Source organism: Peromyscus maniculatus, chromosome 18 (assembly GCF_049852395.1).
Source record: "Peromyscus maniculatus bairdii isolate BWxNUB_F1_BW_parent chromosome 18, HU_Pman_BW_mat_3.1, whole genome shotgun sequence".
Classification (NCBI taxonomy): Eukaryota; Metazoa; Chordata; class Mammalia; order Rodentia; family Cricetidae; genus Peromyscus; species Peromyscus maniculatus.
Window position 1 is genome coordinate 43,715,333 of NC_134869.1, and position 21,530 is coordinate 43,736,862.

At 52.9% G+C, this 21,530-nt stretch overlaps 3 protein-coding genes across 3 annotated transcripts; 1 reads left to right on the top strand and 2 right to left on the bottom strand.

Moving 5' to 3' along the window:
* Positions 1–274: 274 nt before the first annotated feature.
* On the bottom strand, positions 275–6,359 carry Cyp27b1 (cytochrome P450 family 27 subfamily B member 1). Its single transcript, XM_006973316.4, has 9 exons — positions 5,013–6,359; positions 4,259–4,449; positions 3,625–3,827; positions 3,337–3,537; positions 3,056–3,228; positions 2,686–2,858; positions 2,411–2,489; positions 1,830–2,027; positions 275–1,321 (listed from the first exon to the last, which is right to left on the bottom strand). The coding sequence occupies exons 1-9, from the start codon at positions 5,214–5,216 to the stop codon at positions 1,208–1,210; spliced, it is 1,536 nt and encodes a 511-aa protein (XP_006973378.2). The 5' UTR covers positions 5,217–6,359; the 3' UTR covers positions 275–1,207.
* A 119-nt stretch (positions 6,360–6,478) lies between these two features.
* On the bottom strand, positions 6,479–11,324 carry Mettl1 (methyltransferase 1, tRNA methylguanosine). Its single transcript, XM_076554140.1, has 7 exons — positions 11,190–11,324; positions 10,175–10,338; positions 8,715–8,899; positions 8,478–8,591; positions 8,237–8,338; positions 7,650–8,077; positions 6,479–7,585 (listed from the first exon to the last, which is right to left on the bottom strand). Exons 1-6 carry the CDS (start codon positions 11,276–11,278, stop codon positions 7,922–7,924), a joined length of 810 nt encoding a protein of 269 aa, XP_076410255.1. The 5' UTR covers positions 11,279–11,324; the 3' UTR covers positions 6,479–7,585; positions 7,650–7,921.
* A 593-nt stretch (positions 11,325–11,917) lies between these two features.
* On the top strand, positions 11,918–21,323 carry Eef1akmt3 (EEF1A lysine methyltransferase 3). The gene is made up of 3 exons (XM_006973318.4): positions 11,918–12,109; positions 12,227–12,338; positions 19,789–21,323. The coding sequence occupies exons 1-3, from the start codon at positions 11,933–11,935 to the stop codon at positions 20,196–20,198; spliced, it is 699 nt and encodes a 232-aa protein (XP_006973380.1). The 5' UTR covers positions 11,918–11,932; the 3' UTR covers positions 20,199–21,323.
* The last annotated feature ends 207 nt before the right edge of the window (positions 21,324–21,530 follow it).

Below are 21,530 nucleotides of genomic sequence, written 5' to 3' on the forward strand. Positions count from 1 at the left end.
AGCTCAGCAGAACGCTTAGCACCCAGACCCATGTTACAACGTAGCTCCTACCCTCACTGTTCACCACCACCTCTTAATCTTTTCCAGGAAGCTAGACAAGACTCGGCGGTTCCCACTACAGACAGAAACATGTCTGGGTTTGTCACGAAACACTCTTCCAGAGGGACGATCCAGACCTCCCATCGTTAAGGGAGTTATTTCCAGGACCTAAGAAGTCAAGGGTGGGAGATGGGGGTCAGGATCTTGCCAGGAGTGGGAGAAAAGTAAACCCAAAGCCAAGGAGTAGACATTTTATTTTAAAACTTAATAATATATAAACTTTTTTTCAATATAAAAAAGAAGACAGGCTGGGGGCATGGGGCAAACCAGCAGATGGGAAGTAAGACGTGGAGCAGACCCACTTTAGAGCTAAGGGGAGCTTAAAAAAAATACCGTAAACTAGGCGAGGGCAGATTCATTTTCCTAGGGGCAAGCTGAAGAGAGAGAAAAGGGTGGGCAGAGCCTGGTGAGGCTCTCCCTTCTTCCACAAGGCCTAGATTCAATCCGAGAATCTACGTGGTGCTGCAGAGCCAGAGACAGACCCTGAAGGGATGGATAAAGACTGATAAAGCTGGAAGTGTAGTCCATGTCTATAACCCCAACACTTGGGAAAGTGAGGCAAAGAAGGTTGTGAGTTCAAGGACAGCAAGAACTATATAACAAGACTCTGTCTCAAAAAAGAAAAGAAAAGAAAAGAGAAAATCCCAATAGACTGAGAAGGCTTCACCACTCTTCTCAAAAAGCTCACAAGCTTAGAAAGAGACCCGACCAGGCACACACCAGATGCACGATCAGGGAATGCATGCTAAGGTCAATGCTTAGCCAGGGCATCTATGAACACCATAAGCACGGGAGGACCGGTGGCTGAATCCCTCCCCAGGCCCCCCAGGGTTATTAGTTAACATCTGAGTTGGCCCTTTAAGGATGTGTTACGATCTGATGGCTCTGGGCCTTGAGGAATGACCAGGAGAAGTACTGAGCAGGAGAAAGGATCACGGTTCTGTGAGGACCCACTGAGTCAAGCCAAGTACACGCTTTACACATAGGTCAGGTCCTACGTCCTGAAGTTTGTTCAGACAGACAGGCCTCAAGGGGAAGTGTGCCTCTAGTGCCTAATAATGTCCCGTTAGGAGAGGGCAGATGACAGCGCTTCCTTCCTTCCATACGACTATCTGTCTACGAACTGTAGGTTGATGCTCTTCTCGGGTACCAGGACAGTCCGGGTCATGGGTCGGACTGGGAGAGCACCTGGCTCAGGCAGCACCTCAAAATGTATCAAGATCTAGAAGGGGAGAAGAAGGTTATCACGATGGGTGTGTCTGGAGTGGGTGCCTGATCGGTAAAGAACATTGTGAGCATCCGAACGGCAACTGTTGGGGTGGCTGGCGTCTGTGGCCAGTGAGGGCCTTCTTGAACAGGGCGGTGGTGGCACATGCCTTTAATCCCAGCACTCAGGAGGCAGAGGCAGGAGGATCTCTGTGAGTTCGAGGCCGGCCTGGTCTACAGAGTGAGTTCCAGGAAAGGCGCCAAAACTACACAGAGAAACCCTGTCTCAGGAAAAAAAAAAAAAAAAAAAAAAAAAAAAGAGGCTTCTTGATCAACGAGGGAGGGCAGGAGGAGGATATGGAAGGGAAACGATAGTCCAAACATCTTCGCTTATACTCCAGGCCTCTGTCAGCGGGACTGTCTGCTAAGCTGTGTATGTTTTGCTCTGTTTGGCAGAGGACGAGAACACCCATGATGACTGGGCCTTTCTAGTCAGGGCACGGCAGGAGCGCTGGACTACTGACCTGGGCCAAAGCCATTTGTAGCTCCAGCTCGGCCAGGCGTCTCCCGATGCAGCTGCGTCTGCCAAAGCCGAAAGGAAGGGACGCAAAGGGGTGCGGGGCTGGGCCTCCCCCCAGCCAGCGAGCTGGATTGAAAGAGTCCGGCTCCGGGAACTGCGCAGGGTCCCTTGAAGTGGCGTAGTGACAGAGCGAGACCAGCGTCTGGTGGGGGGATAAATGCAGATGGGTCAGTTCGGCAGCCAGGTTTAGTGTCCACACGTGCAGTGCTGGCCCTCAGGAGACAGAAGCAGGAGGAAGGTGAGGTCAAGGCCAACAGAGGTTATATACCCTCCCCCTCCCCTCAAAAGCAGAGTTATGAGTTTGAGCCCGAGAATGCGGGGTGGGGGGGTATGAAGAAGAGGGTCTGTGGACTAGTTTAAAATTAGGCCCAGGTTGGTGGTGAAGAACTTTCTTTACTATTCCATCATATCTTAGGAAGAGGCATCTTGATCAAGGGGGGGTGGTCTGGAAAGGCTTTGGGGGGTATATGAGGATGGCTTGGGCCCATGGGGGTAAGGAACGGCTGAGCAGAAGGATCTACTCACATTTTTGGGGATAATACAGTCACCTACTCGGATGTCTCTGTCTGGGACACGGGAATTCCCAGGCACCACAGGGTACAATCTAGGTCACCAAACAAAAGATGGCTTCAGCAAGGTGAGGCTGGGGGGGGGGGACGGGGGACACAGCTCCTCCTCCTCCTCCTCGGGGAGCAGAGTGCCAGTTTTCTCTCTTCTCGCTGTCCGCTCCCATCCACGGTCAGCTTCAGTTCTCCTCTAGTGTTTTCTCCAGTTCCTACTTGTCTTGTCCTCCCCCTCACCTTAGCACCTCCTTGATCACAGCCCTCAACAGGCGGAGCTGGGACAAGACCGCGGCTTGGGGGTGGGCGCGGGAGCCAGGGTCCACGGCAGCTGTGATCTCAGAGTGCAGCGCAGACTGGACATCGGGGTGCCGGGAGAGCTCATAGAGCGCCCAGGAGAGCGTGTTGGATACCTGGGGGAACAGGGGAGCTACCTCAGACGTGGTGGGGATCCTGGGGAGGGAGTAGGATAGGGAGGGGGTGGTCAGGGACCAAAGAATTACTAAGGCCAAGCCTGTACGCGTGACCAGGGTGGATGCCCTGAGTCAGAAAAGTGGCCCTAGAGCCGGGGGAACCTACCCTCCGGAAATGGGACCAGAGAGAACCTCACCGTGTCCACTCCGGCCAGCAGGAGCTCTGTCACGTTCCCCACGATGGACTGGACAGACAACTTCTCCCGAAAAAGGAAGTGGGTTAAGTGATGCCCAGACGGCACGTCCTCCTCAGTCTTCCCCTGTTTCCTCACGTCTGCTTCGCTTTCTCGCTGCTCCACGTGCTTCTGGGCTGAGAAGGAAGGCACACCGACGCCTCACGATGCTGATGCGGCTTTGGCTACCCCAGCACCGCCCCCTCCACACCCCCACCCCTCACCCCCACACTTCTGTGCCTTACCAAAGGCAAACATCTGGTTCCAGTCTCGGCAGAGGCGGGCCCAGGGTCCGGGTACAAGGCGGTGCATCCAGTTGGGCATCGCCATGGTCAAGAGTGTGGACACGAACACCGAGCCCACCGCGTGGATGAAGGTCTCGGTGTCCGCAGGTACTTCGGCCTCCAGGCAGCCGAGGCGTGAACCCAGCAGCACCGCGCCTATGCCTGGCCGGAAGGGGGCGCAGTCAGACATCGGGCGTCTCGGGCTCAGAGCCACCCACACCTGTCCCGATCTCCGTTTTAGGGATTCACCTTCTAAGCCAAATTTGTAAAACTCTCCCGCCACGTCCTGAACTAGGTTGGGTAGCCCAGAGCCACGTCCCCGCTGGCGCCTGAGTCGTCGCACAAGGTCACGGACCACGTTGTCCAGAGTTGCGGCGTAGCCCGCGGCTGCTTGAGGCCGGAGGAGCAGCGGGGCCAGGAGGCTTCGGAGTCTCTGCCATTCTTCCCCATCCCTGCCCGGGTGCAGAGAGGGCGCCACCAGGGAGGTGAGCGTGTGTGGAGGACGCCAGGGCAACCAGAGGGTATTGCGCCTGTTCCCTCGGGGTGGAAGAACCTGCCCCTGCCCTCGCCCGTCTTCCATCTCCCTTCCTCTTTACTCATTTCCTGCCCGTGGATGGGAGTGGGTTCTAGGGTAAGCGGCGTCACAGATGCTTACACGCCATCCAGATGCCAGTAACACTCGCCTACCCCACGGATTCTTAGGATTCAAAGGTGGGGCGAGGGGGGGAGGACTCGGCTCTACCTGAGTTTGGATAGTACAGACTGGAGAACCCGGGGATGCCAGAAGGTTGGTGGGAACGGCCGACCTCCCTCCAAGCCCAACTTGGCTGGATACAGGAGTCGGGCAGGGATGGAGGACTGGAGGTCAGGGGGGTCGACTCACGCTGTTAGCAATCCCGGAGCCCGCTGGTAGCGGCGACGGTGCTCTGCCCAAGAGGAGAAGCTGCAGCGCTCTGGACAGGGACTCTCTTGTCGCAGTAGCTGCTCCACAAGCGCAGGGCAGGCCACATACACTGTGCGAAGTGTCCCGAAGCTGCCTGACCATATTGGCCCGAAGCGCGCAGCTCCCTGCACCTGAGAACCCGCGAGGAGGACATCTGAACACCTGGGAGGGTGGCTCTCAGTTTGGCTTGTGACAAGGCCAAGGGCGGTGGCTAGGCTTGGTTAAGGGGAGCTTTTCCAGGGCCGGCCCAGATGCGGCAAACTTTTTCTTCCACCCCATGAAAGTTTGAGCGTGAATGGCAAAAACAGATTTTGCTTTGCATAAAGCAGACATTTAGGACTTCCTTTCAGTTATCTGGCTCTAACCTAGGGGGAGCCGTTTCTTCGGGGCTCCTCTGCTAGATTGCACCTCAAGAGGAGCCTCCAGGAAAAGAAAAGGAACGGAGCTTTGAGCCGGACCTGCAGGGTAGCACAATGCTCTCCTCCTGCACTGCACTGTTGTCCTGGATCTGCAGGGTTCCCTTTCTATAAAGGGAGAGTACATCCCTTTGCCAGATGTAGGGTAGTAAAAGTCTCCAGTTCATTACCCACAGGTACCCATTCTCACTGGCTCTCCTTTCTGTAGTCTTCACCATGGTCCTTTCTGCCAGTTCTCCCAGCTCAGTCCCACCAATGGCGAGGACAACCCCTCTTACCTGCAGTTCATGTAGCCGGGACAGCCCACTTTTGCAGAAAAGTTCTGCCAGGAAGCTAGGCATAGAGGGCCCGGGGATGTCAGACAAACCCCGGAGAACTGAGTCAGAGCCTCTGGAGGTCAGCGAGGAGGAGGTGGCATCCAGCTGTGGAGGCCGGTGGACTCGATGGAGCACCCTGGAGGCGAGCTTAACTGCCTGGGTCATGCCTTATGTTCGGGGAGTCAGCCGCACGTCTCCAGAGCATCTTTCGCACTTGCCTGAACCCCTTTATAACCCTTGGCCCTGGAAGGGAAGACGCCCTGCCTCTCTCCAGCTCTTCAGCCAATCCCTGTTGCAGGGTGGTCTGTGCTGGATGGGGCACCAGCACCCACCAACAGTGGGCGGGGCTAGGCTGACTCCTGGCTTTTGGGTCTCATGCGGTACCGATTCCTATTAGCGCTCCTCTGTCTGGCCCAGAGGCAGCAGCCTAAAGCAGCTCCTCTTCTGGGAAAGGCTACTTCGGCTGGATTTCAGAAGCCAGTACCTCATGTCCTCATCACTTCTCTGGGGAGCTAAGTCTCTTCGGGTCCAATCCTCCATTCTCTATCACACCCTGAATGGGAACTAGGTAGAAGGTAGTTTCAGCTGTCCCCATCCTCTTGGCTCCTGGCCTTGCCCCTTCTGTTGTGGGGATTACCAGCACTGGACACAACTCTCTCCTACTTTGCCTAACACGCAGAGGCAAGACCACACGTGGGTTAACGGGTTAAAACAGTACCAGCCACCTTCATCTTTTTTTTTTTTGTATATGTTTTTTATGTACATGATTTGCCTGTATGCTTGTGTAACATCTGTCTGGGGCAGTGGAAGTCAGAAGAGGGAGGTGGATCCCCTGGAACTGGAATTATGGATGGTTGTGAGCCAACCGGTGAGCGCTGGGAACTGAACCCAGGTTCTCTACAAGAGCAACAAGTGCTCTTAACCATTGAGTCATAGCTCCAATCCCCACCCCCGCCTTTTTAAAAGATTTTTAAACCATGCACATGCATGTTGGTGTGTCTGTGCGAGTGCATGTGTGCACAAGAGTGCAGCTGCCCAGAATCCAGGAGAAGACACAGGTCTCCTGGAAGTGGAGTTACAAACAGTGGTGAGCCACCCACCTTGGGTGCTGGGAATTCATCTCGGGTCTTCTGAAGAGTGCTCTTACCACTGAGCCATCTCTCCAGACTCCATCTTTGTTTTTTGGGAAAGGGAATTTCTTAGCTCAACAAGCCCCTTCCTTTCAGACATGGGAATAGGGTTTAAGAGAAATGAAGGAGTGTCTTAGGGCCAGCAAGATGGCTCAGTAAGGAAAGGTACTTGACACCAAGCCTGATGACCTGAGTTTGATCCCAGTGACTCCAACACAGTGCTCTTCCCATTACACACACGCTTGTGCACACCCTCACCGCCTGCACACAAAGAAGTGTAAATAATGACAATACATGTCAGGCGGTGGTGGTGCACACCTTTAATCCCAGCACACAGGAGGCAGAGGCAGGTGGATCTCTGTGATTTGAGGCCAGCCTGGACTACAAAGTGAGATCCAGGACAGCCAGGGCTACACAGAGAAACCCTGTCTCGAAATACCAATAATAATAATGATACAAAGGAGGTTTTTGTTGTTTTTTCTTTTTTGCAAAGTATGTAAGTTTGGAGATTCTGTCTTTGGACAGAATGAAGGTTAAGCACACACTCTGAACCCCAAGCTGACTCAACCTCTTTTGGGTACCTTTGTGGTCAGCAGCCAGTTAGTTACTGCTTTGAGCCACAGAATCCTCCAGTTCAGTGGCTGGAGAGACGGCTCAGTAGTTAAGAGCACCGGCTGCTCTTCCAGAGGAGCAGGGTTTGGTTCCCAGCACCCACATGGCAGCTCACAACCATCTGTAACTCCAGTTCCAGGGAACCACTTCCCTTTTCGGGCCTCCAAGGGCTCAGGCACGAGTGTGGAGCACATACCTATACGGAGGCAGATACTCATAAAAAGAATTAAAAACAATATTGCAGTTTAGCGCCCTGCTCCTCTGCCTCCCTCCCCTCCCCCTCCCCATCAGGCACTATGCCAGTCAGTCAGCCTGGAGAGTCTGGAGTCAAAGGTCAACACGGTAAAGCAAGGGTGTCTGCCCTCGTGCCCTCAGCACTGCAGGGACAATGGTGGCAGCACGGGATGGTCCAGGTCAGATCTCACACAGGGAGAAGACGGAGGAGGCACGTGATACACCCCCGCCTTCCCGGGGACAGCAGCGTGGGCACACGGGCACACACATTATCCCCAGGACTGCAAAGTAAACACAACGGGGTGGGGGTGGGGGACCGAGCCAACCCACAGCTTAGACAGAGGGTCGCTGCACTCTTCCCTCCGGCTGAGGAGAACCCCACAAGGGGAGGGAGCGCTGAGGGAGAGCAAATCCCCACACCCTCCAAATACACCCTCTGGTCCAAGGTCCTCTGGCCTCCCCAGCCAGCCTCCTGTGCTTTCTTCTGACAGCGGAGGGGTGAGAGAGCAGTGGTCAGCGACGGAGACCGCAGGCCGCACGTCTCGGAGATCGAGGCCTCTGCCCCCGCAGTCTCAGAGATCGTGGCCTCTGCCCCCCCAGTCTCGGAGATCAAGGCCTCTGCCCCCCCCCAGTCTCAGAGATCGAGGCCTCTGCCCCCCCAGTCTCGGAGATCGAGGCCTCTGCCCCCCCCCAGTCTCAGAGATCGTGGCCTCTGCCCCCCCAGTCTCGGAGATCGAGGCCTCTGCCCCCCCAAGTCTCGGAGATCGAGGCCTCTGTCCCCCCAGTCTCGGAGATCGAGGCCTCTGCCCCCCCAGTCTCGGAAGGCCTGGAACGGGGAGCTGAACTCTCTTCCAGTCACTAGTAGAGCGAGTCCGGCTAAGGCAGGGTAAGAAGTCAGTGGTCAGGCAGCGTGGGGTTGGGGGTCACCACCTGGAGGATGGGGTCCTGTATTCTTCGGAAGACAGCTGGGAAATTCTTCCCTCCATTGCGTAGAACTTTCTTTCCTTCCTCAGTTGACGTGCCTAGATGTTCCACGATGGGATCTTCACTCTGCAGAGAGAGAGTCCAGCATGTCCCTCCCTGCCCATGTTTCACACTGTCCTGGGTCTCTAGACTCCCATTGTCCTGGCCCTAAGCTAAGTTCAAGGACTATGGGACCACTCTGAAGAGGGCTGGGTTCTCACAGCTTCCCTGGGGCATCTCACTTACTAGCTCTTCCAGAGACACACGCTCAAACAGGGGGTGCTCTTCAAAATGGGCGCACATCCACTGGTGCAGTTCCAGCACGTCAGTCACGGTGTACACCAGGCCCTGCGCACACAACATCGTTTTAGATCCGGCGGCACACGACTGAGCAGCAGAGGATGAGTGTGAGGACAGAGTGCCTAGTGCCCCCCATCAATTCTTGGTGACGATCCCCGGGGCACCATCTTCTCTCCCAGCCGCTCACCCCAACTCGCAGCACGTAGGCATATTCCGCCAGCAGCGTGGTGCTGATGATTCGCCATTTATGCTTCGTTCGCTTAAAATGCGGGTCGGGGAAGAGGAAGAACATCTTCTTCAGCTGTGGGACCGACCAACAGGGGGCTCGTGAGCGCCTGGCTGCCACGTTCCACCAGCACCCCCCCCACACATACACACACACCACACACACACACACACCCCCGGGCAGCTCCTCAGGCCGCACCTGGCCCTTGCGGAAGAAGTTGGGAAGGTGCTTCATGGCGTTACTGCGCAGACAGGCGATGTTCTGGAATCCGCCTCCGGGGGTCGCTCGGAGAGCCCGAATCCTGTCTTGCACGTAGTCCGACACCTTCACCCGGATCTCCAGACCCAGGATCAGGGTGTCTGGGAAGAGTGGTGACAGTGCCACTGGGGACAGAGGCGGCGATGGGGTCGTCAGTGCCAGATTTGAGGAAGTACAAAGAGGTTAACCCAGGAAAGAAAGTTTCTGTCTGCGGATGTCTAAGTTAGGAGCCAGGCAGAGATGCCCACTCTCTGCAGAGTTCTCTGCAGGGGACAGGGAAGACACAAAACTGTCACACTGTCACAGGAGCAGGGTGTGGCGGCTCAAGCCTTCAATCCTAAGCTTTGGAAATAGGGGAAGGAGGAGAGAGGCAGGCAGGATCTCTGTGAGTTCAAAGCCAGCTTGCTCTATATAGCAAGTTCTAGACCAGACAGGGCTACACAGTGAGACCCTGTCTCAAAAAGTAAAATAAAATCAACAAAAAAAGATCTGTCATATAGACTAGAATAAAAGGGCAGAAACTACAGTTTACATTTGCTTTAGAGCAGTGGTCCTCAACTTTCCCGATGCTGCGCCCCTTTAATACGGTTCCTCATGGTGTGGTGACCTCCAACCATAAAATTACTTCATAGCTACTTCATAACTGTAATTTTGCTACTGTTATGAGTCGTAATGTGAATGTCTGATATGTTACCCCCCAAAGAGTGATGACCCACAGGTTGAGAACCACTGCTTTAGAGTTTCCACGACGATGAAGTCTCATGTAATCCTTTTCACACTCTCTGGTAGACTGTGAAGGTGGGGAGACTGAGGGTCAGAAATGCTCAAGATCATAGATTTAAAGCAGGAGAAAGCTCGGACATGAGGCAACATTTCCAGTCTCTACCACGCTCCTCTTCTCTCTTATTCTGTTATCTGTCTATGGGGCAAGATCGAAACACAGGCGAGTAGTTTGGCATACATGCTCTGGAAAACAAAGACAATATAACAGGGACCCCAAAACACGAGAGAGTGGAGCAGAATGTGTTCTGGTGAGGACGGGGGTAGGAGGGGGGGAGCTGGTGGAATCCCCGAGAAAGACGGTTCAGGATCAGTGGCCACAGTAGCTGATCTCTGACGCTTGTGCTGACCGGCTCACTGACCCAGCACAGGGCAGGTGAAGCTCATGCAGGGACTGGAGCCAGACAGAACAACCCAGCTTCTAAGACACACTTGAGGAGCCCCCTCCCTGCTCCAGGGCGAAGGCCACAGACCCAGAGGAGAAGGGAGATGGAGGCCCTGCACACTGATGTCATTGCCGTCTGGTGGCAGGAGGAAAGGTCAATTAACCCTGCCTCTAACCTGCTGAGACGGCAGAACCCAGGCCTGCCCTTGCCCCCGGGAAAGGACCAGCACGTTACCTAACAAACCACCATAGCCACAGCCGATGTCTGCAAACTCCACTTGGGCCCCGGACTGCTCGTCTCTCTTATCCTTTGGATCATCGTGGCTCTTATTTTGAGTTAGCGGAGCAAAGAACTCTGGGTAAAGCTCAGACCAGTCCATCTCCTCTGGCTTCACGGGGCTATTGGGAAGAAGGCAGGAGACATACGAGACGGTTGGACACACCATTGCAGCACCATTGCAGACGCGCTTCCGTGGGCATGGAAGGCGGATGGTAGCTTTCGCAAAACATCCACAGTCACGGGCCATGTGGTCTCTCGAAGGCACAGTGGAAAGTCCCCTGGCTCCCAGGGTGTCAATCCCAGTCCCTTCGTGAGGCTACGATTGCTGACGTGTGATATGATCTCCACTTCTGGGTACTGACGTGTCAGGGAAGTTTCCTTTCTGGGACTCAAGGTTCTTTTTCCCAGAGACTGACTGCCTGACTGCCTAAGGCATTGGAACACTACTCTGTTGATGTGTTTTCTGAGGAGAGGACGAAGCAAGGAGTGTGTGTGTGTGTGTGTGTGTGTGTGTGTGTGTGTTTATCTTTTTAGAAACAAACAAATAAATAAAAGCAAATCGGAGCCGGGCGGTGGTGGCGGCGCACGCGTTTAATCCCAGCACTCGGGAGGCAGAGCCAGGCGGATCTCTGTGAGTTCGAGGCCAGCCTGGGCTACAGAGTGAGTTCTAGGAAAGGCGCAAAGCTACACAGAGAAACCCTGTCTCGAAAAAAATAATAATTAAAAAAAGTCGGAAGGTGGAAATGACAGCGTGCTTCGCTTTCCTTTTAGTTGCAGCAATATTTTTCTCAGGTTTGGTTGGCGAGTCCACCCCGACGTGTGACCCACAGCACCGCGACCCCCCCGGCCGGCCAACTCCGCCTTCCGCCGCGTCTCCCACGCGCCGCCCTCAACGGACGTGTCCCCCGGACCACCCGCCCCGGGCCCCCCGGCGCTGGGGCTCCCGCCCGGCCTCCCCAGGCCCGCTCACTAGCACAGCGTGTGGTCCGCCATGGGGTTGGAGTGCGCGCGCTGCCGGTAATAGCGCTTCTGCGGCGGGGGCGCCTCGGCTCCCGCCATGATGCCACGGGGCCCACGTGGAGCGCCGCGGCCGCGGGCGCAGGCTGATGACGCAGCCCCGCGGGCCGCCGGCCGGCCCCGCCCCTTAAAGCACCAAGGGCCAATTCCGCGGACCTCCCGATGGGAGGACCCCGAAGGGAGCTGGCGTGCGGGGATGGATGGATGGATGGATGGAGAGCAAGCGCGCTGCTCGTCTCCCAGCTGGCGGGAAGGCCAGCTCCCGGCACCCCGCCTTTCCTCTTGCCGTGCTTCGGCCGGAGCCTGAGCTCCCCGGTGCCCACGGGCACCTGTGCGCCCCGCAGGTGAGCGCGCGCTCCAGCCCGGTGGCGGGGGGGCCACACTGACAAGTCGCACCAAGCATCCTTTCTTCTCTCTCCTGGTGCTCTCAAACCGAGGCAGCCGGGGCTGACCTGTGTGGGTGGCGCTGCGTGGGTCCCGTTCTGTGTGCGCCCCGGGACCCCACCTCGGGGGGTGGGGGGGTCGTTCCCCGTCCATCTCCAGGAAGTCCAGCTGGAGGAAGCAGGGCGAACTGGGGAGGCGGGGCCCGGTGCCTGGGAGCAGCCCAGATGGCTGGCAGTCCCCTGCCTCAACGCAGCCAGGGACTCGGATGCCCGCGCTGGCCGAGGTGGTATTCGGGTGCTCTCTCTCTGCCTGATGGCCAGCTCCCGCCCGGATCCCGAACCCGAGCCCGAATCCGTGTTCCCACGCGAGGTCCGCCTCTTCACCGACTCTTACTCGGAGAGCAGCCGGTTCTGCTTCTGTGGGCACGAGCTGAGCATCACGCAAAACTTTGGGTCGCGCCTTGGGGTGGCGGCACGCGTGTGGGATGCGGTGAGGAAGGGGTTGCCCTAAGTGAGGGTCCCTGAGAGGTCCAGTCCCCGGACCCCGCCTCTCCCATATGGAGCCCTGACAGCGTCCCTCTCTCTCTTCCTTTCCTTCCCCTCGTAGGCTCTGAGCCTGTGTAACTTTTTCGAGAGTCAGAATGTGGATTTTCGAGGCAAGAAGGTGATCGAATTGGGCGCTGGGACGGGCATCGTGGGAATCCTGGCGGCGCTGCAGGGTGCGTGAGCTGGCATTGCGCTGGGGGTGGGGGGGCTGGAGTGTGGAGAAGTTAATACGTGGATTCCTTGGGGGTGGGCAGGGCTTTTGAACGCAGCTCAGTTCTTTCGTTTTAACAAACCCCTACTTTTCTGTGAGGCAGACTGCGCTGATTGTGGAGTTCAGAACACCCAGGATAGTTGGTTCGAGGGTGGGTCAAACAAATCAGACAGGGATTCCATGAAAAATGCTGGAGACGCTCTTCCGTTAAAATGCATACGGGTGTTTTGAAGGGAGAAGAGACCTGGGGCGCAAAGCTTTGTAGCTTCCTTATGTTAGAGTCTCTTGAATTTTATCTTCTTTTCTTTTCTTTTCTTTTCTTTCTTTCTTTCTCTCTTCCTCTTTTTCTTTCTTCCTCTTTTTCTTTCTCTCTTCCTTTGTTTCTTTCTCCTCTCCCCCTTTCTTTCTGTGGAGGAGTGCACTGGAGTGTGGTCTGGTCGAGACAGGTTCTCTTGTTGCCCAGGCTGGCCTAAAACTCTTTATGTAGAGGAGATTAGCCTTAAATTCCTGGTCCTCATGCCTTGATTTTCCAAGTGCTTTTTTACAGGTGTGTACCACCATACCAAATACAGCCTTAGGTTTTTATTGCTAGGACAAACAAGGTTATGAATTTTGGAGGGCTAGGGTGGGATGATTATGTAGAGGGTAATTAATCAGCTGAGACTTGGGAAAGGAAAGGGTCAGGAAAATTCTGCTTCAGTTTTATAAAGAGCCAGAAACTAAAAAAGTTCCTTACCTTGTTGTGGTCTAAGCCATGCAAACTAGGATGTCCTTGTTCCTAGGGACAGAACTGGGTCACATTAAGGGAAAAGTCTTTGCAGAGGCAGACATTTATTCTTCGATTCATTCAGTCAACATGTATTCTAAGTCCTCTGTGTGCCAAGAAATGTGCTGGGGGCTGAGGATTTGACATCGAATAAGAAGAATTTCCACTTTCCAAGGAACTTGTAGTCCAGTGAGGGACAGTGTGAGGAGATGCTATGGTACATACTCGATTGGGAGGTATGTGTGGCATGGGTGTGCTCTGGCCAGAGCTATCACTGCTGAAGGAGGTCCACCCAGGAGAGCTCTGACAGAGGAGGAGTTGAGGGTGGGTGGTGGATGAGAGTCAGAAGGTTACATTAAAAGGAAAGAAGCCAAGGATTGGGGTTCGTGCTTGTAATCCCAGCACTCAGGCAGCCGAGGTGGGAAGGCTGCTGAGACAAAGGGCCAGCCTGGGCTACAGCGTAAGACCTTGTCTCAGGTAGGGAGGGAGGGAGGGAGGGAGGCAAGGAAGAAATTGTGTGTGTGTGTGTGTGTGTGTGTGTGTGTGTGTGTGTGTGTGTGTGTGTGTGAGAGAGAGAGAGAGAGAGAGAGAGAGAGAGAGAGAGAGAGAGAGAGAGAGAGAACACCTGTCTTTATTATTGATAGACCAGCGGCTGCTTTTTTTGTGCCCTGTTCAGTTTCCAAGTCCAAAATCTGGGTGTCATCTCCTATTTTCTTACTTTGTATCCCAGAAATCAGCTGGCCCTGCCTTCTCAATACTTGCACAACTGTTTATTCCTTGTCCCACCATATTTAGTTAGGACACTAACTGCTTCTTGCCCTGACTTTTGTAAGTATCTTTATGCTTCTGGATGGGAAAGGCTGGCACTCCCAAACCGACCCTGTGATTTCCCCCCATCAAACCTGTTTCTCTCTCAGGCTCTCCTATCATGAAGCCACCATCCACCCAGTGTGGAACCTAGACATCACCTCTGTCATGTCCCCGCTTTTCATAATCAAACCCTTCGTGTCCTGTGGGTTTTAACTCCTACAAATCTCTTGGATTTTCTTGTGTTTTCTTGACTCGGCTCCGGGCTCCTCAGCCTGAGCCACCACCATGTGCTCAGACTTATAATAAGTAGTCAGACTGGTTGGTCTTCTTGCTTCTGGCCCCCACCTAGATCCTGGCTCACACCACCCTACAATCAGAATGGCTTCTTCGAAACGCAGCTATCCTCATCACACCCCACCAACTCGCCTCCTGGTCCTGACTTCTTTCGCGGTGGAAGTGACCCCTTTAACCTGGCTGCCAACGTCCTGCCTCGCTCTCTCGCCTCTTCCTGTGCCTCTCCCTGGCCTCTTCTCCTCTCATTTCTCTTCTGTCCCTTCTGCAAACCTGCTTTGATGTCTCCTTCCTTAGGGACTTCACGGGGGCTGCACTTTCTGCTTGCAACCGTTTTACGGCTTGGTTAATGCAGATGTATTCTTCATTGCTAGGCTCAAACAACCCTTCCAAGGGAAGGAAGGCTTCCTGCCTCCCCCCACCCCCAGCCCAGGCTGGGTTAGGCCCTCTTAGTGCCCACACAATTGTACTCATTAGACTCATTTTAATCTTGTTTTCACTGAGCTCAGGTGGGTCCTTGTGCTACCCAGCTAGCTTGTCAAATTTCCTTTGCCCATTTATTCTTTCAGGATCCTAGACATCTGTTCTCTCTCTCTCTCTCTCTCTCTCTCTCTCTCTCTCTCTCTCTCTCTCTCTCTCTCTCTCCTCCCTCCCTCCCTCCCTCCCTCTCTCTCTTTCGTATGAGTGCTCTATCTGTGTGTATGCCTGCAGGCCAGAACAGAGCATCAGATCCCATTACAGATGGTTGTGAGCCACCATGTGAGATTTGAACTCAGGTCCTCTGGAAGAGCAGTCAGTGCTCTTAACTGCTGAGCCATCGCTCCAGCCTGACATCTGTTTCTTTTCTTTTTTTTTTGTTTTTCAAGACAGGGTTTCTCCGTGTAGCCCTGGGTGTCCTGGAACTCACTCTGTAGACCAGACTGGCCTCGAACTAACTGAGATCATTTGCCTGCCTCTGCCTCCCGAGTGCTAGGATTAAAGGCATGCGCCACCACCGCCCGGCTCGACATCTGTTTCTTAACTTTCTTATTCTTCAAACAGTGAATGTTTCCTCTGCATTATCACTCTTATCTGATGACTCTCTCTCTCTCTCCACACACACACACACACACACACACACACACACACACACACACACACACACACACACACATTCTATATGCAGAGTGTGTCTATATGGGGCATTGTATGTCTGTGTATATGATATGTATGTACATAACTATGCTGAAATTCCTATTGTGGGGGAGGACAGTGGCTGATCCTCCATCTCCTGAGCCATTCTTTGCTCAGGAGAGAACACACCCAAATGTTAAGGTCACTGTAGGGGCTGGAGAGATGGCTCAGCGGTTAAGAGTGTTGGCTGCTCTTCCAGAGGACCTGTGTTCAATTCCAAGCAACTGTATGGTGGCTCACAGCCATCTGAGGTGAGATCAGATGCCCTCCTCTGGTGTGCAGGTGTACATGCAGACAGAGCACTCTTACACATAAAATAAAAGTCACTGTGGTTCCTCTCCTTCTGTTCGTTCCTCAGTCCCCTCAGGTAGACTTTCCCTCCCTCTGTGTCTCTGCTGGGGTTCTGAGCTTCACTTCTAACCCCATGGTTTGAACTCAGGAGTCAGTTTCTAGCCCACTCCAGTTGACTTAGCATTTGGCAATGATACTCGTCTCTCCTTGAAAAGTCCTTTGCTTTCTGGGCCAACACACTTCTGGCTTCCACCTACATTGCTGGCACACTTTTCCATTTTTTTTTATTGATTCCTTTTCATCCTTACGACAGGAACTTTGAGTGCCCAGAGCTCAGGAGTAGCCCTTTTGACCCCTTATTTCTCTCTGTCTAGGCCCCCTCCTGAGAAGTCACATCATTTTGTGGCTTTGAGTGTCCTTTTTTATGGTGAGGACCAGGATTCCATCATCTCTATATCCAGACTCGTTTACATAACCCACTGCCTTTTTTAATATTTTCATGTGCTTGTTTGATGGACGTTTCAGACTTTGCTCACCAATGAAATCATGTTCCCATTTCCAAGCCTGCCTCTCCTGAAGCCCTCTGCATTTACATAAATGGGCAACTTGGCCTGAGTTAGGCCAAATGTTCAAAAAGACACCCTTAGTCAAAATAAACTCTCTCTCTCTCTCTCTCTCTCTCTCGTGTGTGTGTGTGTGTGTGTGTGTGTGTGTGTGTGTGTGTGGTAGAGAGAGAGGGAAAGAGAGAGAGAATCAGCTTGTCAACATTGACAGCAGCTTCAGAATATATTCAGGACTTGACTACATCTCAGTCACTGTCACTGCCCAATTTCTAACCAATGTCGTCTTTCCCCTCCTGACTAATGCTCCTGTTTCTGTTCTTGCCCTGCTGCTGTTGTGTGTGTGTGTGTGTGTGTGTGTGTGTGTGTGTGTGTGTGTGTTTTCTGCCTGCATGTGTGTACCATATGGGATCCTGGTGCCTGAAGAGGTCAGAAGAAGGCACTGGATCCCCTGGAACTGGAGTTACAGATGGTTGTGAGCCACTACGTGGGTCACGTGATGGGAGTCAAACCTGGGTCCTCTGCAAGAGCAACAAGTGCTCTTAACTGCTGAGCCATCTCTCCGGCCAGGTTGTTTGTGTGTTTTTAATCACAGCAATCCAAGTGCTGAAGTGTAAACCCTGAGTCAGTGTGGGCTGCCCCTCCACTCCAAACTCTCCCCTCCCCTCCCTCACCGCGGGGTGTGGCCCCTCTGTCCCCTCTTACTCTGCTCCTGCTGTGTGTGCCCTTGCTGCTAGATCTCCACACCTTGCCAGGCACAGTCCTGCCTCAAGCTCTCTGTGCTGCTGATCTGGTGTTTGGTAGACTTCAGCCAGGGAGAGCTCCGTCCCTGCCTGCCTTCAGGTCTTTCCTAATAATGCTTAAGGAGGATTTCCCCTTAAAGGTGTGCTCTGTGCCCTCACCCTCAAAGGATTCATACCTTTCCCTGCTCGGGCCTCACTGTAGCACATAATACTATTTGATGTACTGTGTGTCTTATTTCGTTCTTTGCTTTGTGTTTTTGAGACAAGGTCTGCTGTAACCCAGGTTGACCTGAAACGCCTCGTCTTCTGGCCTTTACTTCCCAAGCGCTGGGATTATAGGTGTGAGCAACTAGGCCCTCTTTCTTTTTGGTTTGTTGACAGTGTGTCTTGCCATGCAGCTCCAGACGGTCTAGGACTAACAGTCCTCCTGCCTCAGCCTCCCAAGTGCTCTGATTGCAAACAGGTGCCATTGTGCTCGGGGTCATTTCCAGTGGTCCTGTCACCTTTTCTTGCCCGTTTTAGTCTTTTTTTTTTTTTTTTTTTTTTTTGAGACAGGGTTTTCTTTGTGTAGTCTTGGCTATCCTGGACTCACTCTGTAGACCAAGCTGGCCTTGAACTCAGAGATCCACTGTCTCTGCCTCCCGAGTGCTGGGATTAAAGGTGTGCACCATCACTGTCCAGCACCACTGTTCTTTTTTTTTTTAATTGAAAAAAGTTACATTTGTTTATTGAGAGGAGTGTACTTATCATGTCGTGCAGGTGGAGGTCAAAAAGAACATTTTGTGGGAGGGAACAGTTCTCTCCTTCCACTTTATGGGACCCGGAGATGAAACTCAGATTGTCAGGCTTGGTGGCAACCATCTTTTTTTGGTTTTTGGAGACAGAGTTTCTCTGTGTAGCTTTGGGTCCTTTCCTGGAACTCACTCTGTAGATCAGGCTAGCCTCCAACTCACAGAGATTTACCTGCCTCTGCCTCCCGAGTGCTGGAATTAAAGGTGCGAGCCACCACTGCCCAGCAGTGGCAAGCATTTTTATCCACTGAATTACCTTATTGCCCTATTCCCCCTTTTTTTGAAATAGGGTATCATGTAGTCTAGGCTGGCCTCTAACTATGTAGCCAAGGATGACCTTGAACTTCTGATCTGGCTGCCTGTTCTTTTTTAGTGTTGGGAATACAGGCATGTACTATCACTTCCAGTCTAAAAAAATAATTACTTAATTTGTTTATTTGGGGGAACAAAAACCGAGGGCCTTCTGTATTCTACCAACTGAGCTACAACCCCAGCCTGCTCCCTTTTAAAAATTTATTAATTTTTAAACATTATTTTTATTATTTTGAATTATCTGTAGGCGTGTATGTCTGCATATAGGTTATATAGGTTTGTGCCCATGAGTGCAGATGCCATCAGAGGCCAGAGGCTCATATTTCCTGGAATTATAGTTCGGACCGTTGTGAGCCGCTTGATATAGGTGCTGGTAACTGAACCTGGGTCCTCTAGAAGAGCAGCAAGTGCTCTTGGCCACTTACCCGTCTCTCCAGCCCTCCTCTGTTTCTCCGAGTCAGGCTCTTGCTGCGTAGCCTAAGCTGGTCTCCAACTGATGGCTGTTCTGACTCTGCTTCCCTAGTGCTAAAGTCTCAGGCCTGTGCTGCTACCATCACGCTCAGCCCTTGGCCCTCTTCTGTAAACTCCACGAGGGCTGGATTCTTACCTGTCTTGATCACTGAGGTGTTCCAGACACCGCCTGGCATCCAGATCCATGGTGAGGATGCGTGAGTGAGATCTTATTATTTCTGCTCTCTCTGCTATTAACCGTGCTTCCGCTTAAGTGGTTACTTTTGTGGAATTGCGAGTGTTTCCATGTCTAGAATGAAACTTTAGGGAGGCCGTTAGCGTTGCCTTGCGTCCTGTTGTATCCCCAGCATTTAGCAAGTACTCAGTACAAACGTTCGTTCATTGTGTGACTATTCTGTAATACTGATCTGATCGTCTTCACCCCAGATTCTGCTCTTAAAACCTCTTTCTTGGACTGGGAATGCAGCTCTGTGGCAGAGTGCTTGCTTAGCATGTGAACACTGAGTCAAGCCTGACTCTCTTTAACATGTCAGAGTCCTCATTGTGGGTCTTGACATTTTAGATCAGCGGTTCTCAACCTTCCTAACGCTTCGGCCCTTCAATACAGTTCTTCATGGTGTGCTGACCTCCAACCATAAAACTGTTAATTTTTTTTTTTTTTGCTGCTTCATAACTGTAATTTTGCTACTGTCATGAATCGTTATGTAAACATCTGTGTTTTCCCATGGTCATTTGAGGGTCAAGACCCACAGGTTGAGAACCCCTCTTCTGGACTCTAGCCCTCCTTAACTACGCCGTGCCCTTTCCTGCTGGGCGCTTGTACTCTCTTCTCTGCTTGGAAAGCCTCACCTGACTGATTTGTCCCCTAGGGCTCAGCGGAGGTCACGTCTTCTGAGGCTGGGTGGGTAGACGGGTGTGGGGGGGTGCCCAGCTCACCCCCAGTTTAGTCTTCTTGCCCAGGCTTTTGCTGACATCTGGTTGTTGTACGTTGGCCAGAGAGGTTGAAGATTAGCCCGGAGAGAATGTTGATGTTGTAGAATGTAGAGTAACGAGAGTGGTATGGGTGAGGCTGAGGCAACTAAGGGCCAGTGAACTTCGGGCTGTCCAGACGTGAGGCCCTGAGGCCTCTGGACCCTCCAGGCAGGAGTCATGAGCCCTGTCCCTGTCCCTCTGACTTGGATTTCTCCCCCTTGATCTCCCTCAGGGGGGGATGTTACCATCACTGACTTACCACTGGTCCTGGAGCAGATCCAGGAGAATGTCCGCGCTAACGTGCCGTCTGGAGGCCGGGCGAAGGTGTGTGCCTTGTCCTGGGGAATGGACCAGCATGGCTTTCCTGGAAACTATGACTTGGTGCTGGGGGCAGATATCGTGTACCTGGAACCTACCTTCCCACTGCTGTTGGGGACCCTCCAACACCTGTGTGGGCCCCATGGCACCATCTACCTGGCCTCCAAGATGAGGGAGGAGCATGGGACAGAGAGCTTCTTTCAACACTTCCTGCCCCAGCACTTCCAACTGGAGCTGGCCCAGCGGGATGAGGACGCGAATGTCAACATCTATAGGGCCAGGCACAGGGAAGGGAGACCTGCCCGACATCACCCTTCCTGCTGACCTCAGCCCCAGAGCCGTAAACATCAGGACAAAAGGAAAGGATGGCTTGCCTGTCTTCTTTCTTCCCTCCTCCAATTTGTTCCCCTAGGCATTCTCGGGAAGATGCAGGAGGGGCACTGCCTGTTAAAAACAGCAGAGTCCTAGAAGCATTGGGTTTAAAGCCCAAAGAAGTGCCCAGCACTTGTCTCCAGAGGGGGTTGGGCGAGAAGGTAGTCAGGATATTTAGGAGCGAGGGAGGTATAGTCGCTGCAGAGAGACTGTCACTGGTCACTCCCAGTTCTCTAAACAGAATGGACCCTTCTGTTTGTTTGTTTTTTGAGACAGGGTTTCTCTGTGTAGATTTGACTCACTGTGTAGCCCAGGCTGGCCTCGAACTCACAGAGATCCGCCTGCCTCTGCCTCCCGAGTGCTGGGATTAAAGGTGTGCGTCTCCACTGCCCCAGCCTCAGAATGAACTTTTTAAAAATGCACATTCTTAGCCAGGGGGTAGTGTGGCATAGGCACTCCATAGGCAGAGGCAGGTGGATCTCTGGGAGTTTGAGGCCAGCCAGAGCTAATATAGTGAGACCCTGTCTCAAAAACAAAAACAAAAAACATTCTTTGACTTTTTTTTTGTAAAGGGGAAAATGAGCATTAGTGATCCTCTTCTACATTCCCAAACATGTAGCTATTGAGAGAGAGCTGGTACCAAGACCCCTCAGAGCTCCTGCTTCCCTTATAGTCTCTATAGACTTATAGTCTCACTAAGACAAGTTTGAGCTGTAGCTCCTTCATCCTTTGCAAAGTTCAGGACCTGATCACAGACTAGCATGTTGTACCCAACTCTGGATTGAGTTCTGGGTTCTTCTGATCTCTGGTTTTTCCTTCCTAATTTGTTTTACCTTCACGTCTCATCTCTGCCCTCTCGGGCAGTCTGGGTAGGGCTCTTCACACTTACCGTTTGGGCGCACAGCTATCGCTGGTGTGTCCGCAGTCATTCTCTTAACCTCCAAACTACTCTTCAGATTCGTGCAGCCCTTCCAGACCCTGCTGGATTGGCTTCTGCTGCGAGAAGGAGCGTCTCTGCTTGGCACGCAGGCTACACCCGCGGGCTCACAAACTTTGTGTTTCATTTCCTATTCCTTTTTTTTTTTTTTTTTTTTTTTTTTTTTTTTTTTTTGGTGGCTGGAGAGACAGCCGTGGGTGCTGGGAACCGAACTCTTATATTTTTGGTTGTGAGCCTAGCCTTTAACGGCTGAGCCATCTCTCCAGCCCTCCTATTCCTTTTGTATTGCACGGTTAGACAAATTGCAGAAGCTCTACTTTTTGCTCCCTAGCTCTACGGCGACATGC

Bases quoted from the DNA above. Each gene is read 5' to 3' on its own strand.
- Cyp27b1 (XM_006973316.4), bottom strand. From the start codon at position 5,216: ATGACCCAGGCAGTTAAGCTCGCCTCCAGGGTGCTCCATCGAGTCCAC. The intron at 3,538-3,624 runs GTGAATCCCTAA...CCTTCCGGCCAG, and splicing joins TTACAAATTTGGCTTAGAAG to GCATAGGCGCGGTGCTGCTG. The intron at 2,490-2,685 runs GTGAGGGGGAGG...TTGGTGACCTAG, and splicing joins GTGATCAAGGAGGTGCTAAG to ATTGTACCCTGTGGTGCCTG.
- Eef1akmt3 (XM_006973318.4), top strand. From the start codon at position 11,933: ATGGCCAGCTCCCGCCCGGATCCCGAACCCGAGCCCGAATCCGTGTTC. The intron at 12,110-12,226 runs GTGAGGAAGGGG...TTCCCCTCGTAG, and splicing joins CGGCACGCGTGTGGGATGCG to GCTCTGAGCCTGTGTAACTT. The intron at 12,339-19,788 runs GTGCGTGAGCTG...GATCTCCCTCAG, and splicing joins AATCCTGGCGGCGCTGCAGG to GGGGGGATGTTACCATCACT.
- Mettl1 (XM_076554140.1), bottom strand. From the start codon at position 11,278: ATGGCGGGAGCCGAGGCGCCCCCGCCGCAGAAGCGCTATTACCGGCAG. The intron at 8,900-10,174 runs GTAACGTGCTGG...CTCTGTCCCCAG, and splicing joins TGGCTATGGTGGTTTGTTAG to TGGCACTGTCACCACTCTTC. The intron at 8,078-8,236 runs GTAAGTGAGATG...CTCTCTCTGCAG, and splicing joins GTGTGTCTCTGGAAGAGCTA to AGTGAAGATCCCATCGTGGA.